The sequence below is a fragment of the Ovis canadensis genome, chromosome 6 (assembly GCF_042477335.2).
Source record: "Ovis canadensis isolate MfBH-ARS-UI-01 breed Bighorn chromosome 6, ARS-UI_OviCan_v2, whole genome shotgun sequence".
Lineage (NCBI taxonomy): Eukaryota > Metazoa > Chordata > Mammalia > Artiodactyla > Bovidae > Ovis > Ovis canadensis.
In genome coordinates this window covers 74647002-74673776 of record NC_091250.1, presented here as the reverse complement: position 1 = coordinate 74673776, position 26775 = coordinate 74647002, and the positions used below count along the sequence as shown (strand labels likewise).

Here is a 26775-nt window from a genome sequence, read left to right as displayed (position 1 = left end):
TAGAACTAACACTCAAAAAAGACGTCTTTTTCATTATAGGGGACTGGAATGCAAAAGTAGGAAGTCAAGAAACACCTGGAGTGACAGGCAAATTTGGCCTTGGAGTACAGAATGAAGCAGGGCAAAGGCTAATAGAGTTTTGCCAAGAGAACACACTGGTCATAGCAAACACCCTCTTCCAACAACACAAGAGAAGACTCTACACATGGACATCACCAGATGGTCAACACCGAAATCAGACTGATTACATTCTTTGCAGACAAACATGGAGAAGCTCGATATAGTCAGCAAAAACAAGACCGGGAGCTGACATGGCTTGGATCATGAACTCCTTATTGCCAAATTCAGACTTAAATAGAAGAAAGTAGGGAAAACCACTAGTCCATTAGGTATGGTCTTAATCAAATCCCTTATGATTATACAGTGGAAGTGAGAAATAGATTCAAGGAATTAGATCTGATAAGACAGAGTGCCTGAAGAACTATGGACGGAGTTTCAGTTTCGTGACATTGTACAGGACACAGGGATCAAGACCATCCCCAAGACAAAGAAATGCAAAAAAACAAAATGGTTCTCTGAGGAGGTCTTACAAATAGCTGTGAAAAGAAGAGAACCAAAAAGCAAAAGAGAAAAGGAAAGATAAACCCATTAATGATCAGTGCAAAGAAATAGAGGAAAACAATAGAATGGGAAAGACTAGAGATCTCTTCAAGAAAATTAGAGATATCAAGGGAACATTTCATGCAAAGATGAGCACAATAAAGGACAGAAATGGTATGGACCTAACAGAAGCAGAAGATACTAAGAAGAGATGTCAAGAATGCACAGAAGAACTGAACAAAAAAGATGTTCATGACCCAGATAATCACGATGGTGTGATCACTCACCTAGAGCCAGACATCCTGGAATGTGAAGTCAAGCCGGCCTTAGGAAGCATCACTACAAACAAAGCTAATGGAGGTGATGGAATTCCAGTTGAGCTATTTCAAATCCTGAAAGATGATGCTGTGAAAGTGCTGCACTCAATATGCCAGCAAATTTGGAAAACTCAGCAGGAGCCACAGGACTGAAAAAGGTCAGTTTTCATCCCAATCCCAAAGAAAGGCAATGCCAAAGAATGCTCAAACTACCGCACAATTGCACTTTTCTCACACACTAGCAAAGTAATGCTCAAAATTATCCAAGCCAGGCTTCAACAGTATGTGAACCGTGAACTTCCAGATGTTCAAGCTGGTTTTAGAAAAGGCAGAGAACCAGAGATCAAATTGCCAACATCTGTTGGGTCATTGAAAACGCAAGAGAGTTCCAGAAAAACATGCTACTTCTGCTTTATTCACTATTTCAAAGCCTTTGACTGTGCGGATCACAACAAGCTGTGGAAAATTCTTTAAGAGATGGCAATACCAGACCACCTGACCTGCTTCCTGAGAAATCTGTGTGCAGGTCAGGAAGCAACAGTTAGAACTGGACATGGAACAACAGAGTGGTTCCAAATAGGGAAAGGAATATGTCAAGGCAAAAATGTTGCAAAACAGTACACACAATGAAATTCAGTTTTTATTCTAAAAACATATTTTTATTCTATACTAGTATAAAATATACTGGACGAACACTTCCTCAAATTGTTAATAGTTATTATTTCAAGGTGGTAGGGTAATTAGTGATTTTCATTTTTTTATTTCTGTTTATCTCTATTTGCTAATGTCTAATGGTAAAAAAAAATAGTACACAATATTGAAAAAAACTCATCAAAAATTAGATCAAAAGGATTCTGAAGAGACAGCTATCCAGCTGTCTTCACCTCTTGCACCCTGTTGATCATAACCCCCAAATCATTCTTCACATCCACCACAGTAGTGAGTTTTACCTGGACACACGGCTACCCAGGCAGATACCACATTTGAACTTCCTTTGCTACTCACTGTGGCCATGTGACTAGGTTTTCAACAATGGCACATGCACAGAACTAATATCTGTAATTTGTGTTAATAGCTTAATGTCCTCCTTGCTCTTTCCTTGCTCTATCCCACAGGCTAGAATGCGGAGGGGGAGCTTAGGAAGCTTTGACCATAAAGAAAGAATAACGCCCTATGGGATGGAGAAAGAGTATGGAAGGAACCTAGGTCTCTGAGGGAACTTGGGTAGCAGAGCTACCTGTCTGCCCTGAGCCATTTGTCCATTTGTGAGATGACAGAGAAATAAACTTCTATTTTATTTGAGACACTAGATTTCTGAATCTCTTATCATCTTGGCCTATTCTCTACTAACATACTCCCTAAAGTTAAATGGCCAAATTATACGGCTTTGTGCATATTGAGTGATTGTGTGTATGTCTGTATCACTGTTTTTCATGCCTAATTTATCTAATTCTAAAAATGTAAAACTTCATTGTCTAGTTACAAATGGATGAACATAGAAGCAGTTAAGTGTCATAAAAATTTCCTCTGCCTTAAAAATTTGGACTTACAAAGGTCAGTTGTGCAACTCTAGAACCCATCAGCCGTTTTGCTAAGCTAATTCTTTTTGGGAACTAATGATTTCAATAAATTTCTATTCTGTTTAAACCAGCCAGTCAGTTTCAGTTGCTTAAAACTAAGAACACTGATTGATACAATGTAAAGATAGACTTTAGGGGATTTATGAAGCAGAGACATTACTTTGCCAACAAAGGTCTGTTTAGTCAAGGCTATGGTTTTTCCAGTGGTCATGTACGGATGTGAGTTGGACTATAAAGAAAGCTGAGCACCAAAGAATTGATGCTTTTGAACTGTGGTGTTGGAGAAGACTCTTGAGAGTCCCTTGGACTGCAAGGAGATCTAACCTCTCCATTCTAAAGGAAATCAGTCCTGTGTGTTCACTGGAAGGACTGATGTTGAAGCTGAAACTCCAATACTTTGGCCACCTCATGCAAAGACCTGACTCATTTGAAAAGACCCTGACGCTGGAAAAGATTGAGGGCAGGAGGAGAAGGGGACGACAGAGGATGAGACGGTTGGATGGCATCACCAACTCAATGGAGATGAGTCTGGGTAAACTCCGGGAGTTGGTGATGTCCAGGGAGGCCTGGCATGCTGCACTTCATGGGGTCGCAAAGAGTTGGACACGACTGAGTGACTGAACTGAACCCTGTATGAAATATTTAACATATGTGTGTGTACATACATGCACATATAGACACACACATACAGAGGGTTTTCTGGGGAAAGGTTCTATAGCTTATGTCAAGGGTATCCATGATATGACTTGGGCTTATGTGTGAGGAGTACATTACAATACATCCTTTCTTGATATAGGTACAATATAGTAGAACTTCTCTGCCATCTCTGGAAGTAAAGGTTTTTTTTCATGTGGAGATGTATAATATTTTAATTTTAAAATGAATCAGAATTAATAGACTGGTTCAAAGAAGGTGTTTGACATAAAAACATAATATTAAAAAGGGTCAACAACAGAAAGAGACACTACTAATTACTTTCAATTAATTCTACATAAATTCTTGGGTTTAAAATTTATGCTCCTATTAAGATCTGTCCTAATCTAGACTTCTATTAAATCAAGAATGCTTCATCTAATGAGAAAAAAAAGGGTCAAGAAAAAAGGGACAGCACTTGAGAAATGCTATATTATGAAGATAACCCCTTGCTGGGAGAGAAGGGCCTGAATATCTTCAGGATGAATCAAAGAAAGGCAAATCAACAGACCAGGAACAGAAGCGTTCAAGGATATCTGCTGAAACAGAATAGCAAGCAATGAATACAGTGGATCGGATGACTGTGGGTAAATGGCTGTCAAGAGATTATACCTGTAAGTCAGTCAGAGGTGGCTTGTTTCAAGAACCATGCTGAGAAAATTAGTTGAGGAGAGAAGGTAAAACTGGTTAGAATGAATCAGTAACTATTATGTTAATCCAAAGCGAACTCAGTGATTAAATGAAAAGTCACAGAGAACTGTCTACTGGTATTTGTCCATGAAATTTACATGTTAATGATTTGGGTTCAAAATGCAGCTATTTCCAAGAGACCAAGGTCAATATTAACAATGGTAAGTCAGACTGATATCTATCATTGATTTGGGTGTGATGAAAATGGCACTTTACCTTTGTGGTCTTCCTCCCTAAAACTTATAACCCCAGTTTAATCATGAGAAAAGTATCAGACAAATCCCAACTGAGTAAGACATTCTGCAAAATACCTAACCACTACTCCCCAAACTGCCAAGGTCATCAAAAACAAGGGAAGTCTGAGAAACTGTCATAGCCTAGAGGAGCCTAAGGATATGTGATGATTAAATGTCATCAGTATCCTAGGTGGGATCCTGTAACAGAAAAAGAACTTTAGGTATTCAGACATTAAGGGAATCTGAATCAAGTATGGTCTTTAACTAATAACAATGTATCATACTGGTTCACAGTAATGGATACACCATGTTCTAACATGTTAATAACTGTTAGGGAAATAATAGGGAAAACTGGGTGTGGGATATATAGGAACTCACTACATTATCTCTGTAATTTTCCTGTAAATCTGAAAGTATTATAAAAATACAAACTTTAGTTTTTTAAAAATGCAGCTTCATTTTACTTACTATTTTTGAGCAAGTTACTTAACCTTTCCGTGCCTCACTGGCCTCATCTCTACAGTTAGCATGACAATAGTGACAATCAAACCCAGAAATCTGTGAAGACTAAATGATGTAATACAGCACTAAAATGCTTAGAACAGTGTCTCACAGACATTAAATACCCAGCCAGTATTAGCTATTACTTTATTGGGATATTTAGAAAATACAGTAGTATTTTAAATACTACTATTTTAAATAAATTAAAAAATAATCTGAAATAAAAAATGTTTAACTTCATAAACAAGGTTGAAATAATGAAAATTTCTTCACTATGTAAAAATACCATAATTTCAAAGTTGGCCAATCAACAGTGTAAACTGTGTTTATGTTATGGTCCCAAGATGAGTTAATCATGTAAACCTGACTGGCCCTGGTGAAAATTCATCTTGAGTTACAGTCATAGAAATCTACTGCTCACACAAAAGGTCACAATTCTGTTACTCAGGGCCTAAAATTCCTCAAGGTGTAAAAATCAAAGTTTGTATTTTAATAACAAAGGAACGACATTGGAGAAAAAGTGGCTAAGCTACAGACACAAGTCAAAGTTAAAAGATAAGAAACTTTTAAATCACTTAGATGTGAGACAGCAGAAATTACCATAAATTGAAGAGTCAGGCAGGTTTGAATACAACTGATGAAACATATATCATATGAATTCCTCCATCACGTCATGCCAGTCTATGGTATACTGAAATAAAATGTTTGCTATATATTTTATTGCAGATAGTATATAAGGAAAAGAACTATATTCAAGTTATATACAAAATTTGATGAATGTCAGTGTAGCTTTCTTTGACATTAACCGTGATAGTTTTTTATTTATTTACAGTAGAAGGGCAACCACCTAGAGAGATTGCTCACTTAATCAAAAAGCTGGAGGCAAATACATGTATCCTCATGATGAAGATCAAAGACTTAGAGCTGGAGGATTGAAGAAGGGTATGAAAACTGATACATTTAATCTGGAAAAAAATGGAAAAGTAAAAGTATACACACAAATGACATTTCTAAAGTCTAAAATGATTTTCACTTTTTTTGCAGTAAGATGTTAGGATAGAAATTTTAAGCCACCAAGAATATTAAATTTCTTTGACACATTTCCTCTCAAATCTAAAAATCAAAGACATTTTCTTTAAGTACATTTTATTTTTGAAATAGTATTTTAGAAAGAGTTTGGTCACTGCAGATGTGAACTGTTTATTCCCTTACTATTTATTTTCTCAATCTTCTCTATTAGCATTTTTTAAAAAAAAATAGCTACATTCATTTTAAATTTTAGAAAATATAATTTTCTGATTTTTATAACTCCTACAAATAAAAACATCAATTATATATTCTTGAACTATGCACACAGCAATCTCAGTTCAAAAATAAAAGCAATCTTTTTCTGTCATAATGACTATCCCATCAAGATGACATTTTAATGTGGATACTAAAGAATAGAGTAACTTAATTTCGGTAATCATTAGCTTTCAAACTACCTTTCCTGTAAGGAAGTAAATTACAGTGACCCAGGTGTGTGTAATGTAAGATTATATACATGTATATAAATTTTATACTCCCTCACATATGTATAATCTCTCCAAGTAGAAGACACATGTTAAGATTTTTATAACTTATGCTGGTAAATGAATGAACCCTTTTTTTCCTCTAATTTTGTTAAAATATTTTTGATACATTATATTGATTTTCAAATGCAAAGATGATTGATTACTCTTTGGTTTCTCACAAAAATGGTAAACCCTGAACCTTTTACTAAATAAATCACTCCTTTTATGGCAACAAGTATCCAAAGACAACACAAAACAATGAAACCATATTAATTCAAATGATCTCCATATGAAAATTATCAGTGGCTTCTATTCTCTTAATATAATGCTAAATCATGAACTAATTATTTTTTAAAAATTAAATATACTAGTTACCTATGTAAAGATATTCCCCTCTCTCCATAACACAAATGAGCATAGATGACTGCTCTATATTTGTTACTATTCCAACACCACAGTTCAGAATTCCATATTCTGAAGATTAGAAGAGAAGGTGGTAAATATCCCCAAGTAAGAGATGCTTGAATATATGAACTCATTTTGTCTCCATCTCTTATGATGCCTATATTAATAATAATCAACATACAAATTACAAGTGTTATCAAAACCTGCAGAGAAATTTTAAAAGAAAAAGGATCCAGTAATTAATCTAGAAAAATAAGCCTTTAAATATTTTTGAAGATGAATCAGAAGGTGACTTTCAGGCTCTAACTTATTTCTTAAGATGTGATAGTAGTTTAAACTGATTAAGAAGAAAATTCATTTCAAAAGTAAAGCCTGGCTCCATGGGTGAAAATGGATAAAGTCATATGAATTTAACCAATTTTTAATTTTCGAACTCATTTCCCCTTCTTTTTGCCCCCTTTTTACGAGCTGACCACATCTAGCTCCTCTATGTTCCCTTATACTTTCCTGAAGGAATGTCCTTCATTTCCCTAAATAGCACAATTTCCAGTGAAGTCAAGCTAACAGGAATTAGTAGCTGTCATCTTAGAAAGAGATGTGCTACTGTATTCTCTGTATTAGTCAAGAGGGCTGCAACATAGGACAAAGAGAAATAACCATAAGAAAAATATTACTGACAACCACAACAGTGCAAATAAAAATTACTGGCAAGTACCATGTGCATCTCCTGGTAAAACCTTTCACTTTCACTAAAATTAAAAAATGACTATAATCCATTGCAAACTGAAATGTCATAAAATTTTCTGTACTACAGAAATGTTTCCTATAGTTTTGCTATAAGACTATAGAAGGTACATGAAGGAAGCAAACTACAAGGCATGAGGCATTAAACTGCTACCATATATTATTTTCAAGGCAGAGCCAGATCTATATATGGAACACAAGATATTTCAAAATGAAAGCTATTTGTTGTCTTTATAATTTTCCAGAATTAAAATCAATATTAGAACATTTAAAAAACCCCAGTAAAAGTACCACATATACATATCAATATATATGTGTATTTATGTAGAGGCATATATATGTATAATCATAGATTTTAAACAATAACACTAAATTATTTTAAACAGTCTAGAGAATATCCCCCCACACCCCATTTCTAACAGTAAAAAAAATAATCAACCTGCATGAACTGGACTCAGATTCATTTTCTTCTTCACTAGTGCCATCATCCACTTCTGGTCTATCCAGCCAACGTGCACCGCCACAATCTTCTGCTGTAAACTCAAATGCAGGGGCTTCAGAGGTGGATGCCATTGGCCAAGAAGGTGAATTCTGAAAATCCAGTTGGCTGGACCTTCGGTAACCAATTGAAGCCAAAGGCAATTGCAGGCTACATGGATCTAAAAACTTTCTCCCACCATTCGCTCCAGTCTGTCCTCGATTCCAAAATTCTCCCTGCTGGCTGTCAACTGTAGAATTAGGAGATGATGCTTGATGGCTAAACCACCTCCATCTGATTTTCAAAATCTGCTTCACATCAAACTCTTTACGAGAACCAGACATCCTCAGAGAAACCAAGTGATCGTCTAGGCAACGGGCAAAAAGCACTGCACACAGATTTGTGCATCCAACCAAGATAAGAGAAGTATATGCCCTGCTGTACACAATAAACAAATTGAAAGGAAAATAAATCACATTCACATATATATCTACATTTACTTTTATACCAATATATCAGATTATAAAGAACAAAGGACAATGAAAAAGGAGGAAACACGGTGGAACATTCCGTTCAATCAGAGCAAACTCTCATCCACCTATCCTGAAGCAGCTAGACTTTCCCCTGCTCTCCTTTCCCTTACTGACCATTAGCTCTCACAAACACTGACAGCATTCATTAAAGTCCTTTTAAATGCAGAACACCACCCCCTTTTCTTAAACCACAAATGACAGAGACAGAAAGCACTATCCCGTTGCAGTGTCTGTCTCTGCTGCTTAGTACATTAACTCTTTTATTGCTGAAACAAGAAATGTATTCCACAGCATTTTCCTTTGTACTTAAAAATCACTGTAAAACTAAATATTTCTATCTTTATACTAAGTTCCTAAATGAATTTCACAATCACTGTTTTAGAAAGCATTTTTAAATCAGATGAGTTATAGTGATGTTGAAGCTGTACTCTGGATGGGGGTGAGAAAGGAGGAGAAATACAAAGGTGGGGCTCCGGTTTACTGCTCTCCTCTTCTGTTTTCTCCCTTAAGGAAAGGAGGGTGTTTCATTAATACAGTACGATACTCGGTAGGACTTCATTTGAGCAAAGAATATTGAGAAGACTAAAGAGAGAGAAAAAGTTTGGAAACTACAAAGGATCAAAATACGACAGTACTTACTCTTTTTAAAATAAATAACCTGAAGTCAGTATGGCTTTATAATTATGACTGAGCCATTCTGATTTAGTACAGTAGACAAATTCCTATGACACTACTTGGCAAAAGGAAAATGTGGCTCAAGAAAGATACCTAGGACTGGGATAGGATTCTTTCTTGGGTATACAAATACACTAACGGTACCCTCTGTTGTTGACAAAACAAATGGTCTGAACATGGTTATAGCTAAGGCACATTGATAAAGCAAATAAAAATCTATCAAATACAATCAAATTTTAAAATACTGAATGGTAACTGTGAGCAAGACACTCTACCAAGCATTGTGGGGGACACCGATACACATCTTTGTTCTTACGCTCAAAAATAATTAAACTGAGTTACTGAAACAAAAAATGACAACTTAAATATAAGAAACACTATAATGCTGCAGTATTAACATTTTGTTACCTACAAATGTACAAATCAGAATTTGAGCTTTCAGGGTGCCCAATATCTTTCGAATGACCAAAAAAAAAAAAAGCTGTTTTGAAGGCTTACAAAATATTGTGAGGCATATACCTTAACTTTACACAGCTCTTTAGGAGAATAAAAATTATTCAGAGACATAAGAATGAGAGGCATGAAAAGCCATATACAATTCTGTGCCAAACACTGTACAACAAACCATAAATACTGTGAGAAAGAGAAAGGAGATACCAGCATGGTGTGGAGTGCTATGGGTCAGTTCAATTAGGGAGAAGGCTTCTAAGAATGGGAAGAAGTTGCGTAGGCAGAATGATGAAAGGTTTTATCAAGGAAGAAATGTATCAATAAAAGCATTAAGTGAGCATACTAACAAAGAAAGAGGGGGAGCTATCAGTCTGATCAGCCAACCAGACATTCCTAATTAATTTTAAGGAGTAGTAAGAGACAAAGTTGCATATGCATAAGATGGCATAAAATGTCCTGAGCACAGAGCCAAAGTGTAAAGGCTAGCAGGCAATCTTAAGTGGACTGCTGAATAGGGCAATGCTTTTAGAAAGTTAATTTGGCAGTAGTACACAGCATGCATTACAGTATGAAATGATACTTTTCCCTCTTCTTCACCTCTGCCAGACTCTTCCTATCCACAACCTTCTAACTCCACTCTACATATCCAACTTTGTTTCTAACTATTTTCCAACATGGACACACCACTTCAGAGGCTACATTATGGTGCTTCCTCTTCCACATGCCGTTTGTCTCCCAATTTCTCTAGTTTTGGAAATTCACTCATCCTTCAAGGTTTATCACTGGCACTGCTGCCCCTTAGTAAGGCTTCTCCAATTACTCTAGCCTTATGGTTCTCCACAAGAGGAGCACCGCTCCCACACCCTGAAAGGAGGGGGCGTGGATTTTTAGTTGTTGGAATGACAAAAGAGGGCACTGAGTGGGCAGAGGCCAGAGATGGTAAATATCTGCAAGTACAGACCCACACAATGAAGAAACGCCACTGGCACAGACCCACAATGAAGAAAGGCCACTGCAGTAGTTCATGATGATCTTACCATCACTGTCTTCATGCAAATAAGTATAATATTTACCAAGCATTTATATGTTTAAGGCACCACAAGTTGTGGAAAGATACATAACAAAGATCTTTAAGAGGGCTATTTATTCTGGCAGAGAAAATAATTAAATGAACATTACAAATAAGGAATTTATCTTAATAAATATAACATGTAAATAAAATTTTAAATTGGATTCAATCTGTCAATATGAGAACACTTACCAGAGAGTCCATTTACAATGTGCCAGCTCCAATAACTAATTTTAATTGTTTTGCTGTTTGGTTGACTGGTTGAAGCCTGAACACAAGAATGGACTTTAAAGGCCACTGAGGTACCAGATATTTCTCAGTATGTGATAGAGAAGAAATCCAAAGATGTGAATGTTAAAATGCTGAACCATGCCTCTAGTCCCAAGAGGGGCCAAAGACCCTTTTCACAGAGGAATTGAGAAATGCATTAAATAAATACCTCTTAAGTACAGAAGCTCTTCTGAGTAGGCTAGAGATGCAGGTGCGAGATTAACCCCTGAAACAGGCTTTCTGATTAAAGGGAAACTAGGATCTTCGGTTGGAGAAGGCAATGGCACCCCACTCCAGTACTCTTGCCTGGAAACTCCCATGGACGGAGGAGCCTGGTGGGCTGCAGTCCATGGGGTCGCGAAGAGTCGGACACGACTGAGCAACTTCACTTTCACTTTTCACTTTCATGCATTGGAGAGGGAAATGGCAACCCACTCCAGTGTTCTTGCCTGGAGAATCCCAGGGACGGGGAAGCCTGGTGGGCTGCCGTCTATGGGGTCGCACAGAGTCAGACACGACTGAAGTGACTTAGCAGCAGCACCAGCAACAGCAGGATCTTCGGTTGGCAAAGGCGAAGCAGCAGTTTCTAACCACTGCTGTAATAATCATGGGTTTAGCTGCATACATACATACATATGCATGTATATACAACACCCTGCCCCATCCTTCTACATCAGCAGGCTCACACTGCATGCTTTTCTTCATGGAGACACTTATTTTGTCCATCTTCACCACTCAGTCTTCCTGGTAATCAATGTTGACAGCTTGGTGTATAGCCTTTCACATCTTTCTCCATGTTTATAAAATTCATATCCAAACTTACATACACATATATAGTTTTTATTATTTTGTTTTATAAAGGAGATTATATTGTACATATTTTTGGCATTTTGCTTTTCTCACTAAAATTATATACATGGAAATATAAATTAATAATGATCTTTTAAGAGTTGAATAATATTTCATAACTATAAAATGCAATTTATTAAACTATTTCCTTATTAGTGGGCATGCAGATTGATTTTATGCTTTTATGCTATTAAAATAATTTTGAAATAAAAATCCTTGTGAGGCTTTTGTTATCTATGGGATTTATTCACAGAAGTGGAATTCCTGGGTTCAAAGTATGTCTATTTTAAATTTGAAAAGATAGTTAACTTTCATAAAATTCATATTTTCAAAACTAAAGTGAGTGTATCCTTATTTTCACAGGCCCAGTAGTCAACAATAAGTATTATCAGTCAGTTCAGTTCAGTTGCTCAGTCATGTCCGACTCTTTGCAACCCCATGGACTGCAGAACGCCAGGCCTCCCTGTCCATCACCAACTCCCGGTGTTTACCCAAACTCATGTCCATTGAGTTGGTGATGCCATCCAACCATCTCATCCTCTCTTGTCCCCTTCTCCTCCCACCTCCAATCTTTCCCAGCATCAGGGTCTTTTCCAATGAGTCAGGTCTTTGCGTTAGGTGGCCAAAATATTGGAGTTTCAGCTTCAACATCAGTCCTTCCAAAGAACATTCAGGACTGATCTCATTTAGGATGGACTGATTGGATCTCCTTGCAGTCCAAGAGACTCTGAAGAGTCTTCTGCAACACCACAGTTCAAAAGCATCAATTCTTGGGCACTCGCTTTCTTTATAGACCAGCTCTCACACCCTTACATGACTACTGGAAAAACCATCGCCTTGACTAGACGGGCCTTTGTTGGCAAAGTAATGTCTCTGCTTTTTAATATGCTGCCTAGGTTGGTCATAGCTTTTCTTCCAAGAAGCAAGTATCTTTTAACTTCATGGCTGCAGTCACCATCTGCAGTGATTTTGGAGCCCCCCAAAATAAAGTCTGACACTGTTTCCCCATCTATTTGCCATGAAGTGATGGGACTGGGTGCCATGATCTTAGTTTTCTAAATGTTGAGCTTTAAGCCAACTTCTTCCCTCTCCTCTTTCACTTTAATCAAGAGGCTCTTAAGTTCTTCTTCACTTTCTGCCATAACAATGGTATCATCTGCATATCTCCTGGCAATCTTGGTTCCAGCTTGTGCTTCATCCAGCCCAGCATCTCTCATGATAGATATACTCTACATATAAGTTAAATAAGCAGGGTGACAATATACAGCCTTGATGTACTCCTTTTCCTATTTGGAACCAGTCTGTTGTTCTATGTCCAGTTCTAACTGTTGCTTCCTGACCTGTATACAGATTTCTCAGGAGGCAGGTCAGGTGGTCTGGTATTCCCATCTCTTGAAGAATTTCCCAGTTTGTTGTGATCCACACAGTCAAAGGCTTTGGCATAGTCAATAAAGCAGAAATAGATGTTTTTCTGGAACTCTCTTGCTTTTTTGATGATCCAGCAGATGTTGGCAATTTGATCTCTGGTTCCTCTGCTTTTTCTAAAACCAGCTTGAACATCTGGAAGTTCACGGTTCACGTATTGTTGAAGCCTGGCTTGGAGAATTTTGAGCATTACTTTGCTAGCATGTAAGATGAGTGCAATTGTGTGGTATTTCCAGTATGAGCTCTCTATTACCAACATCATTTTTATATAAACCACCCTCTTCCCACTGAATTGAGGTACTATTTTTGTTATGAATTTTAGCAATTCAGGATGATAATTCTGTTCCACTCTTTGTCTATTTTTATGCCAATATTACAGTGCTTTAATCCCAGTACATTTATAAAATGTTAAATACCTGTTAAGGATCCTATCTCCACATATATTCTTGGACAATAATTTTTAAACTAATTTTGAGTATGTATTCTTCCATATATACTTCAATATTACCCAATCCTTTCAAAAAAACTTCAACTCTATTAAGATTCTAATTGAGATTGTATTAAATTTGAGTATTAACTTTAAGACGACTGGCATTTTATCATATCAAGGCTTCACATCAAAGCATACATGTGTTTTTTAGTTTACTCAGATCTTATGCTCAACAATAAGGTTTTTAAATCTTTTGTCTATAGGCCCTGTGACTTATTAAAATTTTTATTAAGTTCTCATTTTCTCACTGTTGTAAATGCGCTTTTTTCTAGCATTTCCACATGGTTGTTGCCATTATAATAAAAATATTGAGTACATTTATCTTATATACAGTCATTTTCATACTTCCTCATTAGCTATGATACTTTAAAAATTAGTCTTCATTTCTTTTTAAGTTAGAGGCAACTTTGGGACATCTAGATGGAGATGTTAGATAGCTGGAAAAATGTTCCTGGAACTCGGTTCCAAGCTCCAAAGATCTCTACCAGATAAAGGCACCAGAGAACACCAAGAAGGAATAACCAATGAAGCAGAGGAAACTCAGCAGGGTCTGGTGTTAGGCAACTCAAGGAACACAGGTCTTTCAAGGCAAAAGCCATGGTCACTATGTCAAATAAGAGGTCAGGTACCATGTGCAAAGAAAAATGTCCATAGAATTGGCAACATAAAAATTTTGCCAAATCAGATAGGAACAGTTTCATTAAAGGGTTGGGGACAAAAGCCAGACTATGATGGGTTGAAGAGTTAATGGCAGATGAGAAATAAGAGACAGCATGTACAGACACCTTCGGAAAATTTTGCTCCATAGTGAGGCTGTGGAATGACATAATGGCTGGAAGAATTGAGAGGAATCAAGGTAATGGATCTATTTTGTCTACGTATTTGTTTTTAAAATATACAGAACATATTAGAATGATGAGAATGATCCAACAGGAAAGTGAGACTGTGATTATAGGTGGGAGCACCAGAGCAAAAAAAGTAAGACTTTAATAAAAGAAAAACGGATGGTACCTAAGCACAGTGGGCAGTTTGGATAGTCACTGTAGGTGGGATAATTCCTCTGCTGTAAGACTGTGATTTTCTAAATGCATCAATTATTTTAAAAGGAAAGAAAAGACATGCACTAAGTCATCTATTCAAGTTGAAAACTCCTCTAAAAGGAGCCATGAAATAATAAAGATTAGAGATGAAACTCGGAGAAGACAATGGCACCCCACTCCAGTACTCCTGCCTGGAAAATCCTATGGACGGAGGAGCCTGGTAGGCTGCAGTCTATGGGGTCGCGCTAATAGTCGGATATGACTGAGCGACTTCACTTTCACTTTTCACTTTCACGCACTGGAGAAGGAAATGGCAACCCACTCCAGTGTTCTTGCCTGGAGAATCCCAGGGACGGGGGAGCCTTGGTGGGCTGCCGTCTACAGGGTGGCACAGAGTCGGACACAACTGAAGCAACTTAGCAGCAACAGCAGCAGCAGAGATGAAACTAAACAATTAAGAAATAAAAGAATTAGAGACCTAGCTCTAAAAATTTCTTCCCTTCTAGCAAGTTTAATCAAAGAAAAATTAAAACCTAGAAAGAGGACAACATGACCATTAAAATATTTAAAATAAAAGACCTAATTCTGTTATTTTCTCAATTCTTTAGTTTCTTCTCTAATAATCGATACAAGAAAAATTTTAAATGTCAAATTGAATAAGGGTAATGAAAGTGAAAGAGGAGAGTGAAAAAGTTGGCTTAAAGCTCAACATTCAGAAAACTAAAATCATGGCATCTGGTCCCATCACTTCATGGGAAATAGATGGGGAAACAGTGGAAGCAGTGTCAGACTTTATTTTTTGGGGCTCCAAAATCACTGCAGATGGTGACTGCAGCCATGAAATTAAAAGATGCTTACTTTTTGGAAGGAAAGTTATGACCAACCTAGATACCATATTCAAAAGCAGAGACATTACTTTGCCAACAAAGGTCCGTCTAGTCAAGGCCACGGTTTTTCCAGTGGTCATGTATGGATGTGAGAGTTGGACTGTGAAGAAAGCTGAGCGCCCAAGAATTGATGCTTTTGAGCCGTGGTGTTGGAGAAGACTCTTGAGAGTCCCTTGGACTGCAAAGAGATCCAACGAATCCATTCTAAAGGAGATCAGTGCTGGGTGTTCATTGGAAGGACTGATGCTAAAGCTGAAACTCCAATACTTTGGCCACCTCATGCAAAGAGTTGACTCATTTGAAAAGACCCTGATGCTGGGAGGGGTTGGGGGCAGGAGGAACAGGGGACAACAGAGGATGAGATGGCTGGATGGCATCACCAACTTGATGGACATGAGTTTGAGTAAACTCTGGGAGTTGGTGATGGACAGGGAGGCCTGGCGTGCTGCAATTCATGGGTTCGCAAAGTGTCAGACACGACTAAGCGACTGAACTGAACCTAAGTGAATGATGATAAATGTAGAGAATTTAGGTAAGCAAAGTTTGAAAATCCTCCCCAAAGACAGAATTTGCTGAAAAATCCTTCACAGCTAGTTCTCTAACAATTTCTGCCTAATCTTAAGCCTGGGTATGTATTTTGGCAAAAGAATCTTCACTTTAACAACATCTATTAAAGATCATCTATTGATAAAGTAGCTTGCTATAATTACCATGATAGAAAAGGGTCTATAGAACTACTTCCCAGTGTTAACACTGAATTCTTGGGCCAAATATTTTCCTTATGAAAAATATGTAGTAAACTTAGGCATTTACGTTTTCATGGCATAGAATTCACAGTATATTTAAATAACACTTTTTCTTCTGTCCCAGTAAATTTTACTATACAATATCATATTGTTTCACTTAAAAATTTATGCAATTCTGATGAGAAGTACTTCTTAGAGTAATTACTGATGAAAGATCAATACATATTAAAAGTCATTACACTGTTAAATTATTAAAATGGTTTGCAAGGGTTACACATAAGAATTAGATCCATCATCACTCTCTATCTCCTTGACCCTCTTCCTTTTTTTAATAGCACTTGTCACCATCAGGCATATTAGATGTTTATTCCCTTATTTGTTATCTTTATGCCCACCACAAATTAGCTGTGGTAGAGCTTTGGCTCACAGCTGTACCTAGCACTTAGAATAGTATTTGAAAGACAGGTGCTGAATAAATATTTCTCTAATGAATGAATCAATCCAGTAACTGTAAGAGCAATAATAAAAGACATATACTTGAAATGTACACTTCTGGAATTATAAACTTAAGAATTGAATGTTAAAAAGAACATTAGAAAACATTTACTGCTGGTAAGAAAACCTCTTTAGTATTTTTTCAACTTAGGAAAATTTACAACATATTACTCTAAGAATTTCTTTTTTTCTATTTTGTTCTTTGGGTATAAAAATTTTTATCACTTTGACATGTATTGGCTAAACAACAAATGTCTTTTCAGATCGACATAACATTTTTTTCAAATTGATTATCAAATTATATTCTGTAACTCTTTCTTAATAACTTTGCTTTACTTAAACTTGAGATACAAAGGATCACACATTGTTTAAAATAGATGTGTCAATTATGAATATATTTTTCAAAATGTAATTAAGGAATCCACATGCAACTTCTGCTTCAAAACTGCTCAAATGTTAGTTTGTGAATTTAAAAGATGAAGTTATTCAATATGACAATAGCAACACTTAGATGTCATTAAGATAGACTGCTGATGAGCTCACTTCAACAGTGTGGCTTTCAAAGCTACGGCTTCACTCAGCAATTCAAATTACAGTCATCCAGTAACTGGTTTATATGGGTAATCACTATTACACAAATCTCTCTGCACATGGAGTTTTCACAAACAACAGTGTTTGTTTTATGAGTACTCAATTTTAATGAATCTATTCCTATAGTTTTAATATATACTAAATACACGTCATAAAACACATATATGGTGTATGTTTTATATACCAGTAATATATGTGGCATAAAACACATCAAGAACTAATTTGCTGTACTAACTCAGCAGCACTTCACCTCCCCAGTTTTCCTCTCAACTAAAATAAGTTACAACATATGATTTCAAAGAAACTTTTAAAGTTTGGTAATTCTAGGATACTTTAAAAACTGTTAAATTAAGTCTTTTATCAGAATTTGGCTTATTTTAACAATTTGAAGACATTTAATTCCACTAAAATTTTAAAATGTATGATAGCAGAAAATGTTCGTTAAGTACCTAGATCAGGAAAGACGTGAGATTTAATTTTATAATTCCAGAAATATATCAGATACTCTGTACCTCTTTTCCAAACTCACAAAAGCAAACATTATAAAGGTAAAAATGAATCCTGTAATTATATAAACTCAATAAATTGTGCTGTATGTAGAAAGAACTCAAAGATGAGAAAACAGACAGTAAAATCTATCAGGGCAGGGGTCACCACACTCCTAACAACTTCTATAGTGCGCAACATCCAAACATTTCCTGAATTTAGACCAAAGAATAAATGACTAAATTAATGGCACAGACCTTCACCCGAAAGGTCTTAAAATACAGCAGAAGAGGGTTTTGAATGAAACCTTTACTAATTATCAAGGAATAAATATGTCTTTTATTTGGGAAAAGATGAGGTTCTTGAGTTGAGAATTTTGAAGTATGCCTCAAAAAAAATTAATTTGGCAAGTGAAGAATGGATTTGTAAGGGAAGACGCCATTGGTGGGAAAATCAGTTAGAAAACTCTTTGAGGTGAGAGGATAGTAACCCTGGCTAGAAGCAATGAGATCTGAAAGGGGAGTGGCTGTTAAAACCTACTACAGGGTCAGGCCTTATAAAATGCCCATGTCAAATAGATAGGAAGAGGTCAAAGGTGACAGCATTTTCAAACATGGACGGCTATGGTGGCTGAGTCGCTAAGTTGTGTTCAACTCTTGCATCTCCACGGACTGTAGCCTGCCAGGCTCCTCTGTCCACGGGATTCTTCATCCAAGAATACTAGAGTAGGCTGCCATTTCCTTCTCCAGCGAATCTTCCCGACCAAGGAAACGAACCCTAGTCTCCTGCAATGCAGGCAGATTCTTTACTGACTGAGCTATGAGGGAAGCCTAGGTGACTATACGAACACTAATATTAACATACATAGGTTAAGTAAGAAGGATACCATATCCTTATATGTTAGTTGCAAAGAGTTGGACATGACTGAGCAACTAACATACATATATATACATATATATACATATATATACACATATATATATATATATGTTACATATATATATAAAATGTGGTCCACTGGAGAAGGGAATGGCAAACCACTTCAGTATTCTTGCCTTGAGAACCCCATGAACAGTATGAAAAGGCAAAAAGATAAGACACAGAAAGATGAACTCCCCACGTTGGTAGGTGGCCAATATGCTACTGGAGATCAGTGGAGAAATAACTCCAGAAAGAATGAAGGGATGGAGCCAAAGCAAAAACAACACCCAGTTGTGGATGTGACTGGTGATAGAAGTAAGGTCCGATGCTGTAAAGAGCAATATTGCATAGGAACCTGGAATGATAGGTCCATGAATCAAGGCAAATTGGAAGTGGTCAAACAGAAGATGGCAAGAGTGAATGTCGACATTCTAGGAATCAGTGAACTAAATGGACTGGAATGGGTGAACTTAACTCAGATAACCATTATATCTACTACTGTGGGCAAGACTCCCTTAGAAGAAACGGAGTAGCCATCATAGTCAACAAGAGTCAAAAATGCAGTACTTGGATGCAGTCTCAAAAACGACAGAATGATCTCTGTTCATTTCCAAGGCAAACCATTCAATATCACGGTAATCCACGTCTATGCCCCAACCAGTAATGCTGAAGAAGCTGAAGTTGGTTCTATGAAGACTTACAAGACCTTCTAGAATTAACAACCAAAAAAGATGTCCTTTTTATTATAGGGGACTGGAATGCAAAAGTAGGAAGTCAAGAAACACCTGGAGTAACAGGCAAATTTGGCCTTGGAGTACAGAATGAAACAGGGCAAAGGCTAATAGAGTTTTGCCAAGACAATGCACTGGTCAAGGCAAACACCCTCTTCCAACAACACAAGGGAAGACTCTAAACATGGACATCACCAGATGGTCAACACCAAAATCAGACAGATTACTTTTTTTGCAGCCAAAGATGTAGTAGTACAGTCAGCAAAAACAAGACTAGGACCTGACTGTGGCTCAGATCATGAACTCCTTATTGCCAAATTCAGACTTAAATTGAAGAAAGCAGGAAAAACCACTAGGCCATTCAGGTATGACCTAAATCAAATCCCTTATAACTATACAGTGGAAATGAGAAATAGATTTAAGGGATTAGATCTGACAGACAGAGTGCCTGAAGAACTATGGACGGAGGTTCATGACACTGTACAGGAGATAGGGATCAAGACCATCCTCAAGAGAAAGAAATGCAAAAAAGCAAAAGAGCTGTCTGAGGAGGTCTTATAAATAGCCGTGAAAAGAAGAGAACCAAAAAGCAAAGGAGGAAGGAAAGATATACCCATTTGAATGCAGAGTTCCAAAGAATAGCAAGGAGAGATAAGTATTCCTCAATGATCAGTGCAAATAGAGGAAAACAATAGAATGGGAAAGATTAGAGATTTCTTCAAGAAAATTAGAGATACTGAGGGAATATTTCATGCAAAGATGGGCTCGATAAAAGACAGAAATGGTATGGACCTAACAGATGCAGAAGATATTAAGAAGAGGTGGCAAGAATACATAGAAGAATTGAACAAAAAAAGATCTTCATGACCCAGATAATCACAATGGTGTGATCACTCACCTAGAGCCAGACATCCTGGAATGTAAAGTCTAGTGGGCCTTAGGAAGCATCACTACAAACAAAGCTAATGGAGGTGATGGAATTCCAGTTGAGCTATTTCAAATCCTAAAAGATGATGCCGTGAAAGTGCTGCACTCAATATGCCTGCAAATTTGGAATACTCAGCAGGAGCCACAGGACTGGAAAAGATCAGTTTTCATCCCAATCCCAAAGAAAGACAATGCCAAAGAATGCTCAAACTACCACACAATTGCACTTTTCTCACACGCTAGCAAAGTAATGCTCAAAATTCTCCAAGCCAGGCTTCAACAGTATGTGAACCGTGAACTTCCAGATGTTCAAGCTGGTTTTAGAAAAGGCAGAGGAACCAGAGATCAAATTGCCAACATCTGCCGGATCATCGAAAAAGCAAGAGAGTTCCAGAAAAACATCTATTTCTGCTTTATTGACTATGCCAAAGCCTTTGAATGTGTGATCACAACAAACTGTGGAAAATTCTGAAAGAATTAGGAATACCAGACCATCTCACCTGCCTCCTGAGAAATCTGTATGCAGGTCAGGAAGCAACAGTTCAAACTGGACATGGAACAACAGACTGGTTTCAAATAGGAAAAGGAGTACGTCAAGGCTGTATATTGTCACCCTGCTTATTTAACTTATATGCAGAGTACATCATGAGAAATGCTGGGCTGGATGAAGCACAAGCTAGAATCAAGATTGCCGGAAAAAATATCAATAACCTCAGATATAAGGGCAGATGACACCACCCTTATGGCAGAAAGTGAAGAACTAAAGAGCCTCTTGATGGAAGTGAAAGAGGAGAGTGAAAAAGTTGGCTGAAAGCTTAACATTTAGAAAACTAAGATCATGGCATCCAGTCCCATCACCTCACGGCAAATAGATGGAGAAACAGTGGAAAGAGTGGCTGACTTTATTTTTTTGGGTTCCAAAATCACTGCAAATGGTGACTGTAGCCATGAAGTTAAAAGACGCTTACTCCTTGGAAGAAAAGTTATGACCAATCTAGATAGCATATTAAAAAGCAGAGACATTACTTTGCCAACAAAGGTCCATCTAGTCAAGGATATGATTTTTCCAGTAGTCATGTATAGATGTGAGAGTTGGACTATAAAGAAAGCTGAGCCCTGAAGAATTGATGGTTTTAAACTGTGGTATTGGAGAAGACTCTTGAGAGTCCCTCGGATGGCAAGGAGATCCAACCAGTCCATCTTTAAGGAAATCAGTCCTGGTTGTTCATTGGAAGGACTGTTGTTGAAGCTGAAATTCCAATACTTTGGCCACCTGATACAAAGAGCTGACTTATCTGAAAAAACTCTGATGCTGGGAAAGATTGAGAGCAGGAGGAAAAGGGGACAACAGAGGATGAGATGGTTGGATGGCATCACCGTCTCAATGGAGATGCTGCTGCTGCTGCTAAGTTGCTTTAGTCGTGTCCGACTCTGTGTGACCCCATACATGGCAGCCTACCTGGCTCCTCCGTCCCTGGGATTCTCCAGGCAAGAACACTGGAGTGGGTTGCCATTTCCTTCTCCAATGCATGAAAAGTGAAAGTGAAGTCGCTCAGTGTTGTCCGACCCTTAGTGACCCCATGGACTGCAGCCTACCAGGCTCCTCGGTCCATGGGATTTTACAGGCAAGAGTACTGGAGCAATGGACCTGAGTTTGGGTGGTCTCCAGGAGTTGGTGATAGACAGGGAGGCCTGGCATGCTGCAAGAGGGGGGTCCATGGGGTCACAAAGAGCTGGACACAACTGAGCAACTGAACTATACTCAACTGATATATACAAGAAGGATACAGTTTCAGTAAGACTGAGTAACTTTAGACAAATTTGGCTTTAATTGTGTATTTAGCAACCCAATAGCTAGGAATATGGAGTATAGAGCCCTATTTTCCTGCATGTATGCTCAGTCTCTCAGTCATGTCAGACTTTTTTGTGACCCCGTGGACTGTAGCCTGCCAGCCTCCTCTGTCCATGGAATTTTCTGGGCAAGAATACTGGAGCAGGTTGTCATTTCCTACTCCAGGGGATCTTCTGAACCCAGGGTTTGAATCCACATCTCCATCAGCAGGTGTATTCTTAATCACTGAGCTGGTAAGCTCATGTTTAGCTTATAGTTTAAAATTAATCTGCAATCTATTTAAGAAACCAGAAATTTAAAAGCTGGATAGATATATCCTGGGCTGTTAATACTGACTATCTTTGCTTTCTTTCCAAAGTTACCAAAAACACATGACATCAAAATTTCTCTTGTAATGAAAATAAGCTTAGAAATACAGTCTGAAATACAAAATTAAATTCCTAGCCCAATGTTAAGTCTTTCACTCAGTTAAAAATATTTGGGAAATATTTCTGATTAATTAGTAAAATTAAAAATAAGTATTTAACTTAAATTCAGCTATAACAAACTAAGAGATTTAGTTTAACTTTTTAAGTTACATGGTAGATTGAAAACTCAGAAGTTGGAAACTCTCATATACACAGAAAATGAAGACTAGTTTCATAGTTATAGCCATTTAACACAAGGATTTTATTTCCTGCTGTACCCTAAAAGCATTGTGATCTATACTTACTTAAGAGCAAGGTAAAAAAGATTAAGTGGGGTAAATTTTATCCTTTAAACTAAATTATGCCTTCTTGCTATATGGTGACATAGCATCCCAACTACTTGCTCGGATAACTTAATAATCTCATTGAAATTACTTACTTAATGTTGCTTTCTTCCCTGGACTGGAAACTCTATGAAGGCTACAGAAAGGAGTACAGTTTGGGAACGAATTACAACACAGGAATTCACCTTCAATTTTAAAGTTGCAATACAGCATGGTAAAAATATACAAGGGCAAGCACAGGCTCCTGACAGCTGCAAAGGTCAAAGATACATTTCTAGTTAGCTTGTACTCTGAGTATAATAAAAGCCCCCTTGTTGGATTAAATCCATAGCTGCTTCATTACATGAAATAATAAAAATTGTATTTCCATATTCTTAAAGATTTTATTTCAAGCTAAACACACAAACGCACATTCATTCACAAACCTTTTCATATAGGTTTAGTGCCACATATTTGCTATGTGTCTCCTACTGAATTTGGGTCCTCTTTATTGCATAAGCCATGCCCACCATGACCCAGCATCTGTGATTTCCACTTATGGCTTCCAAAAACGGAGAGAAAACTTAAAAGCACTTCTGAAAGACTATGAATACCAAATCCATTAGACCAGTGGTGTATCCACCACAAGATACACAAGAAGATACACCAGAAGATATGTGCCAGACATAAATTAAGGCACTGCTTCCTTCAAGGAGAAAGTCTTACCATGAAAAAAGTGTCAGTGGATCCAAACACTGTGCTCAGTGATACAGTTAACTTACATTCCGGTGTGGGCTCCTTACTTCCTTCGGTTGCTCAGTCACGTCCAACTCTCGGTGACCCAATGGACTGTAGCACGCCAGGCCTCCCCGTCCATCACCAACTCCTGAGGCTTACTCAAACTCATGTTCATTGAGTCGGTGATGCCATCCAGCCATCTCATCCTGTCGTCCTCTTCTCCTCCTGCCTTCAATCTTTTCCAGCATCAGGGTTTTTTCCAATGAGTCAGTTCTTCACATCTGGTGGCCAAAGTATTGGAGTTTCAGCTTCAGCATCAGTCATTCCAAGGAATATTCAGGACTGATCTCCTTTAGGATGGACTGGTTGGATCTCCTTGCAGTCCAGGGGACTCTCAAGAGTCTTCCCCAACACCACAGTTCAAAAGCATCAACTCTTGGGTGCTCAGCTTTCTTTCTAGTCCAACTCTCACATCCATACATGACTACTGGAAAAACCATAGCCTTGACCAGATGGACCTTTGTGGCAAAGTAATGTCTCTGCTTTTTAATATGCTGTTAGCCATAGCTTTTCTTCCAAAGAGCAAGCATCTTTTAAGTTCATGGCTGCAGTCACCATCTGCAGTGATCTTGGAGCCCGAGAAAATAAAGTCAGACACTGTTTCCATTGTTTCTCCATCTAGATGCCATGGAGAGATGAGACTGGATGCCATGATCTTAGTTTTCTGAACGTTGTTTTAAGCCAGCTTTTTCACCTCTTTCACTTCATCAAGAGGCTCTTTAGTTCTTCTTCACCTTCTGCCATAAGGTGGTGTCATCTGCATATCTGAGGTTATTGATATTTCTCCTGGCAATCTTCATTCCAGCTTTTGCTTCATCCAGCCTGGCATTTTACATGATGTACTCTGCAATAAGTTAAATAAGCAGGGTGACAATATACAGCCTTGATGTTCTCCTTTCCTAATTTGGAACCAGTCTGTTGTTCCATGTTCGGTTCTAACTGTTGCTTCCTGACCTGCATATAGATTTCTCAGGAGGCAGGTCAGATGGTCTGGTATTCCCATCTCTTTATTTTCTAGTTTGTTGTGATCTACACAAATGCTTTGGCATAATCAATAAAGTATATATTTTTCTGGAACTCTCTTGCTTTTTCTACGATCCAACAGATGTTGTCAATTTGATCTCTGGTTCCTCTGCCTTTTCTAAAACCAGCCTGAACATCTGGAAGTTCACAGTTCACATGCTGTTGAAGTCTGGCTTGGAGATTCCTTGAGAATTACTAATAAAGAATCAGTTAGGTGGACCATGGATTTGAACACTTTGACAGGCTTTGCTTTCGACTTTTGAGGATTTTCCCCCTAGTCTTTTACAGTTTTTCAGGCTTCATTAAATTTGATAGCAAATTTGTTGTTTCCTTTATATTGAGATGATATACGAAAGCAGTCAACTTAATTTTCAAGAATAGAAAGTCTTTTCCTTACACTCCCATTAATTTACATGTTTATTAATGTTTTATAGTTACTGTAACAAGCATAACAGTTAAAAACAGGTTTGTGAATAAACACAACCAACTTTTGGTACGTACCCAACTCAGTGGGTAGGCACAAAGTCATGCAGGTCTGCCCTGGAGCAGCCTACTCAGCCATGAGTGATCTCTCGGTCTTCAGGATCAGTAAATACATTTCACAGAGGCAAGAATGTGCATTAGGTTAAAGCCATGAGCCAGTGTAGAGATAGCTGGTGGTGGTGGTGGGGGGGCGGTTTCTGCTCTCACTGCCCCACAGAATCACTTATTAATGGTACCCTAAGTGACACAGTAGAAAAAACGTGAGGCAATAACCAAGCCTCTCACCAGCTAGTGCATACTTTGGACAAATCACTTCACCTCCTTCATCTTTGGTTTTCTCTTCAGTTAAATGGGATTCAGGAAGTAGCGTGTACAAGTATCGAGAAAGAATGTGAATTTGTAACAGCAGCTTCCATTTTGTCAATATGTAAATACGCAAGGTAACGTGTAACACTTTATGTGTGGCATGAATGTGTGGCAAATGAACGTGGCATTTGGTTGTTACAGTCACTTTGGAAACAGGGTTCATCCCCTTTACCCTTATATACGAGGACACTGCAGTTATTTTGGAGCCCTCAAAAATAACGTCTGTCACTGTTTCCCCATCTATTTGCCATGAAGTGATGGGACCGGATGCCATGATCTTAGTTTTCTGAATGTTGAGCTTTAAGCCAACTTTTTTATTCTCCTCTTTCACTTTCATCAAGAGGCTCTTTAGTTCTTTGCTTTCTGCCACAAGGGTAGTGTCATCTGCGTATCTGCTTGCTCCTTGGAAGAAAAGCAATGACTAATCTAGAAAGCATATTAAAAAGCAGAGATATTACTTTGCCAACAAAGGTCCGTCTAGTCAAAGGTATGGTTTTTCCAGTAGTCATGTATGGATGTGAGAGTTGGACTGTGAAGAAAGCTGAGCACCGAAGAATTGATGCTTTTGAACTGCGGTGTTGGAGAAGACTCTTGTGAGTCCCTTGGACTGCAAGGAGATCCAACTAGCCCATCCTAAAGGAAATCAGTCCTGAATATTCATTGGAAAGACTGATGCTGAAGCTGAAACTCCAACACTTTGGCTACCTCATGTGAAGAACTGACTCACTGGAAAAGACCCTGATGCTGGGAAAGATTGAAGACAGGAGGAGAAGGGGACAACAGAGGATGAGATGGCTGGATGGCACACTGACTCGATGAACATAAATTTGAGTAAGCTCTGGGAATTGGTGATGGACAGGGAAGCCTGGTGTGCTACAGTCCATGGGGTTGCAGAGTCGGACACAACTGAGCAACGGAACTGATGAGGCCACTGAAATAAAGTGAGATTACATATATTAATGGTGAATAGCAGGGTTCAATTTGAATCTGGGACTGATTGTAAAGACCATACACTCTCAAGGATACCCCACTGCTTCTTGTTTTTAAGGTATTCTCATTTGCAGCTCATGACTACCTTGTGAGAAGTAGAGTAGGTAATTACCACCATTGTCCAAACTGGGAAGCAGATTCAGAGTATAGC

General features: G+C 37.9%; 1 protein-coding gene across 6 annotated transcripts in view; it reads right to left on the bottom strand.

The window, feature by feature from the left end:
• KLHL5 (kelch like family member 5) overlaps window positions 1-26775 on the bottom strand; it is a 148196-nt gene that overhangs the window by 57940 nt on the left and 63481 nt on the right. Inside the window, exons 2-3 of one of the 6 annotated variants that reach the window (XM_069593883.1) lie at window positions 7759-8235; window positions 6546-6644 (exon numbers count right to left, since the gene is read on the bottom strand). The exons of 3 other annotated variants lie outside the window; for them this stretch is intronic. In XM_069593883.1, coding sequence (XP_069449984.1) covers window positions 6546-6644; window positions 7759-8141 — 482 coding nt within the window. In that variant the 5' untranslated portion in view covers window positions 8142-8235. Of the gene's footprint in view, window positions 1-5217; window positions 5418-6545; window positions 6645-7758; window positions 8236-26775 lie in introns of those variants that run through there. 2 more of the 6 variants (XM_069593884.1, XM_069593888.1) reach the window with 2 other exon arrangements.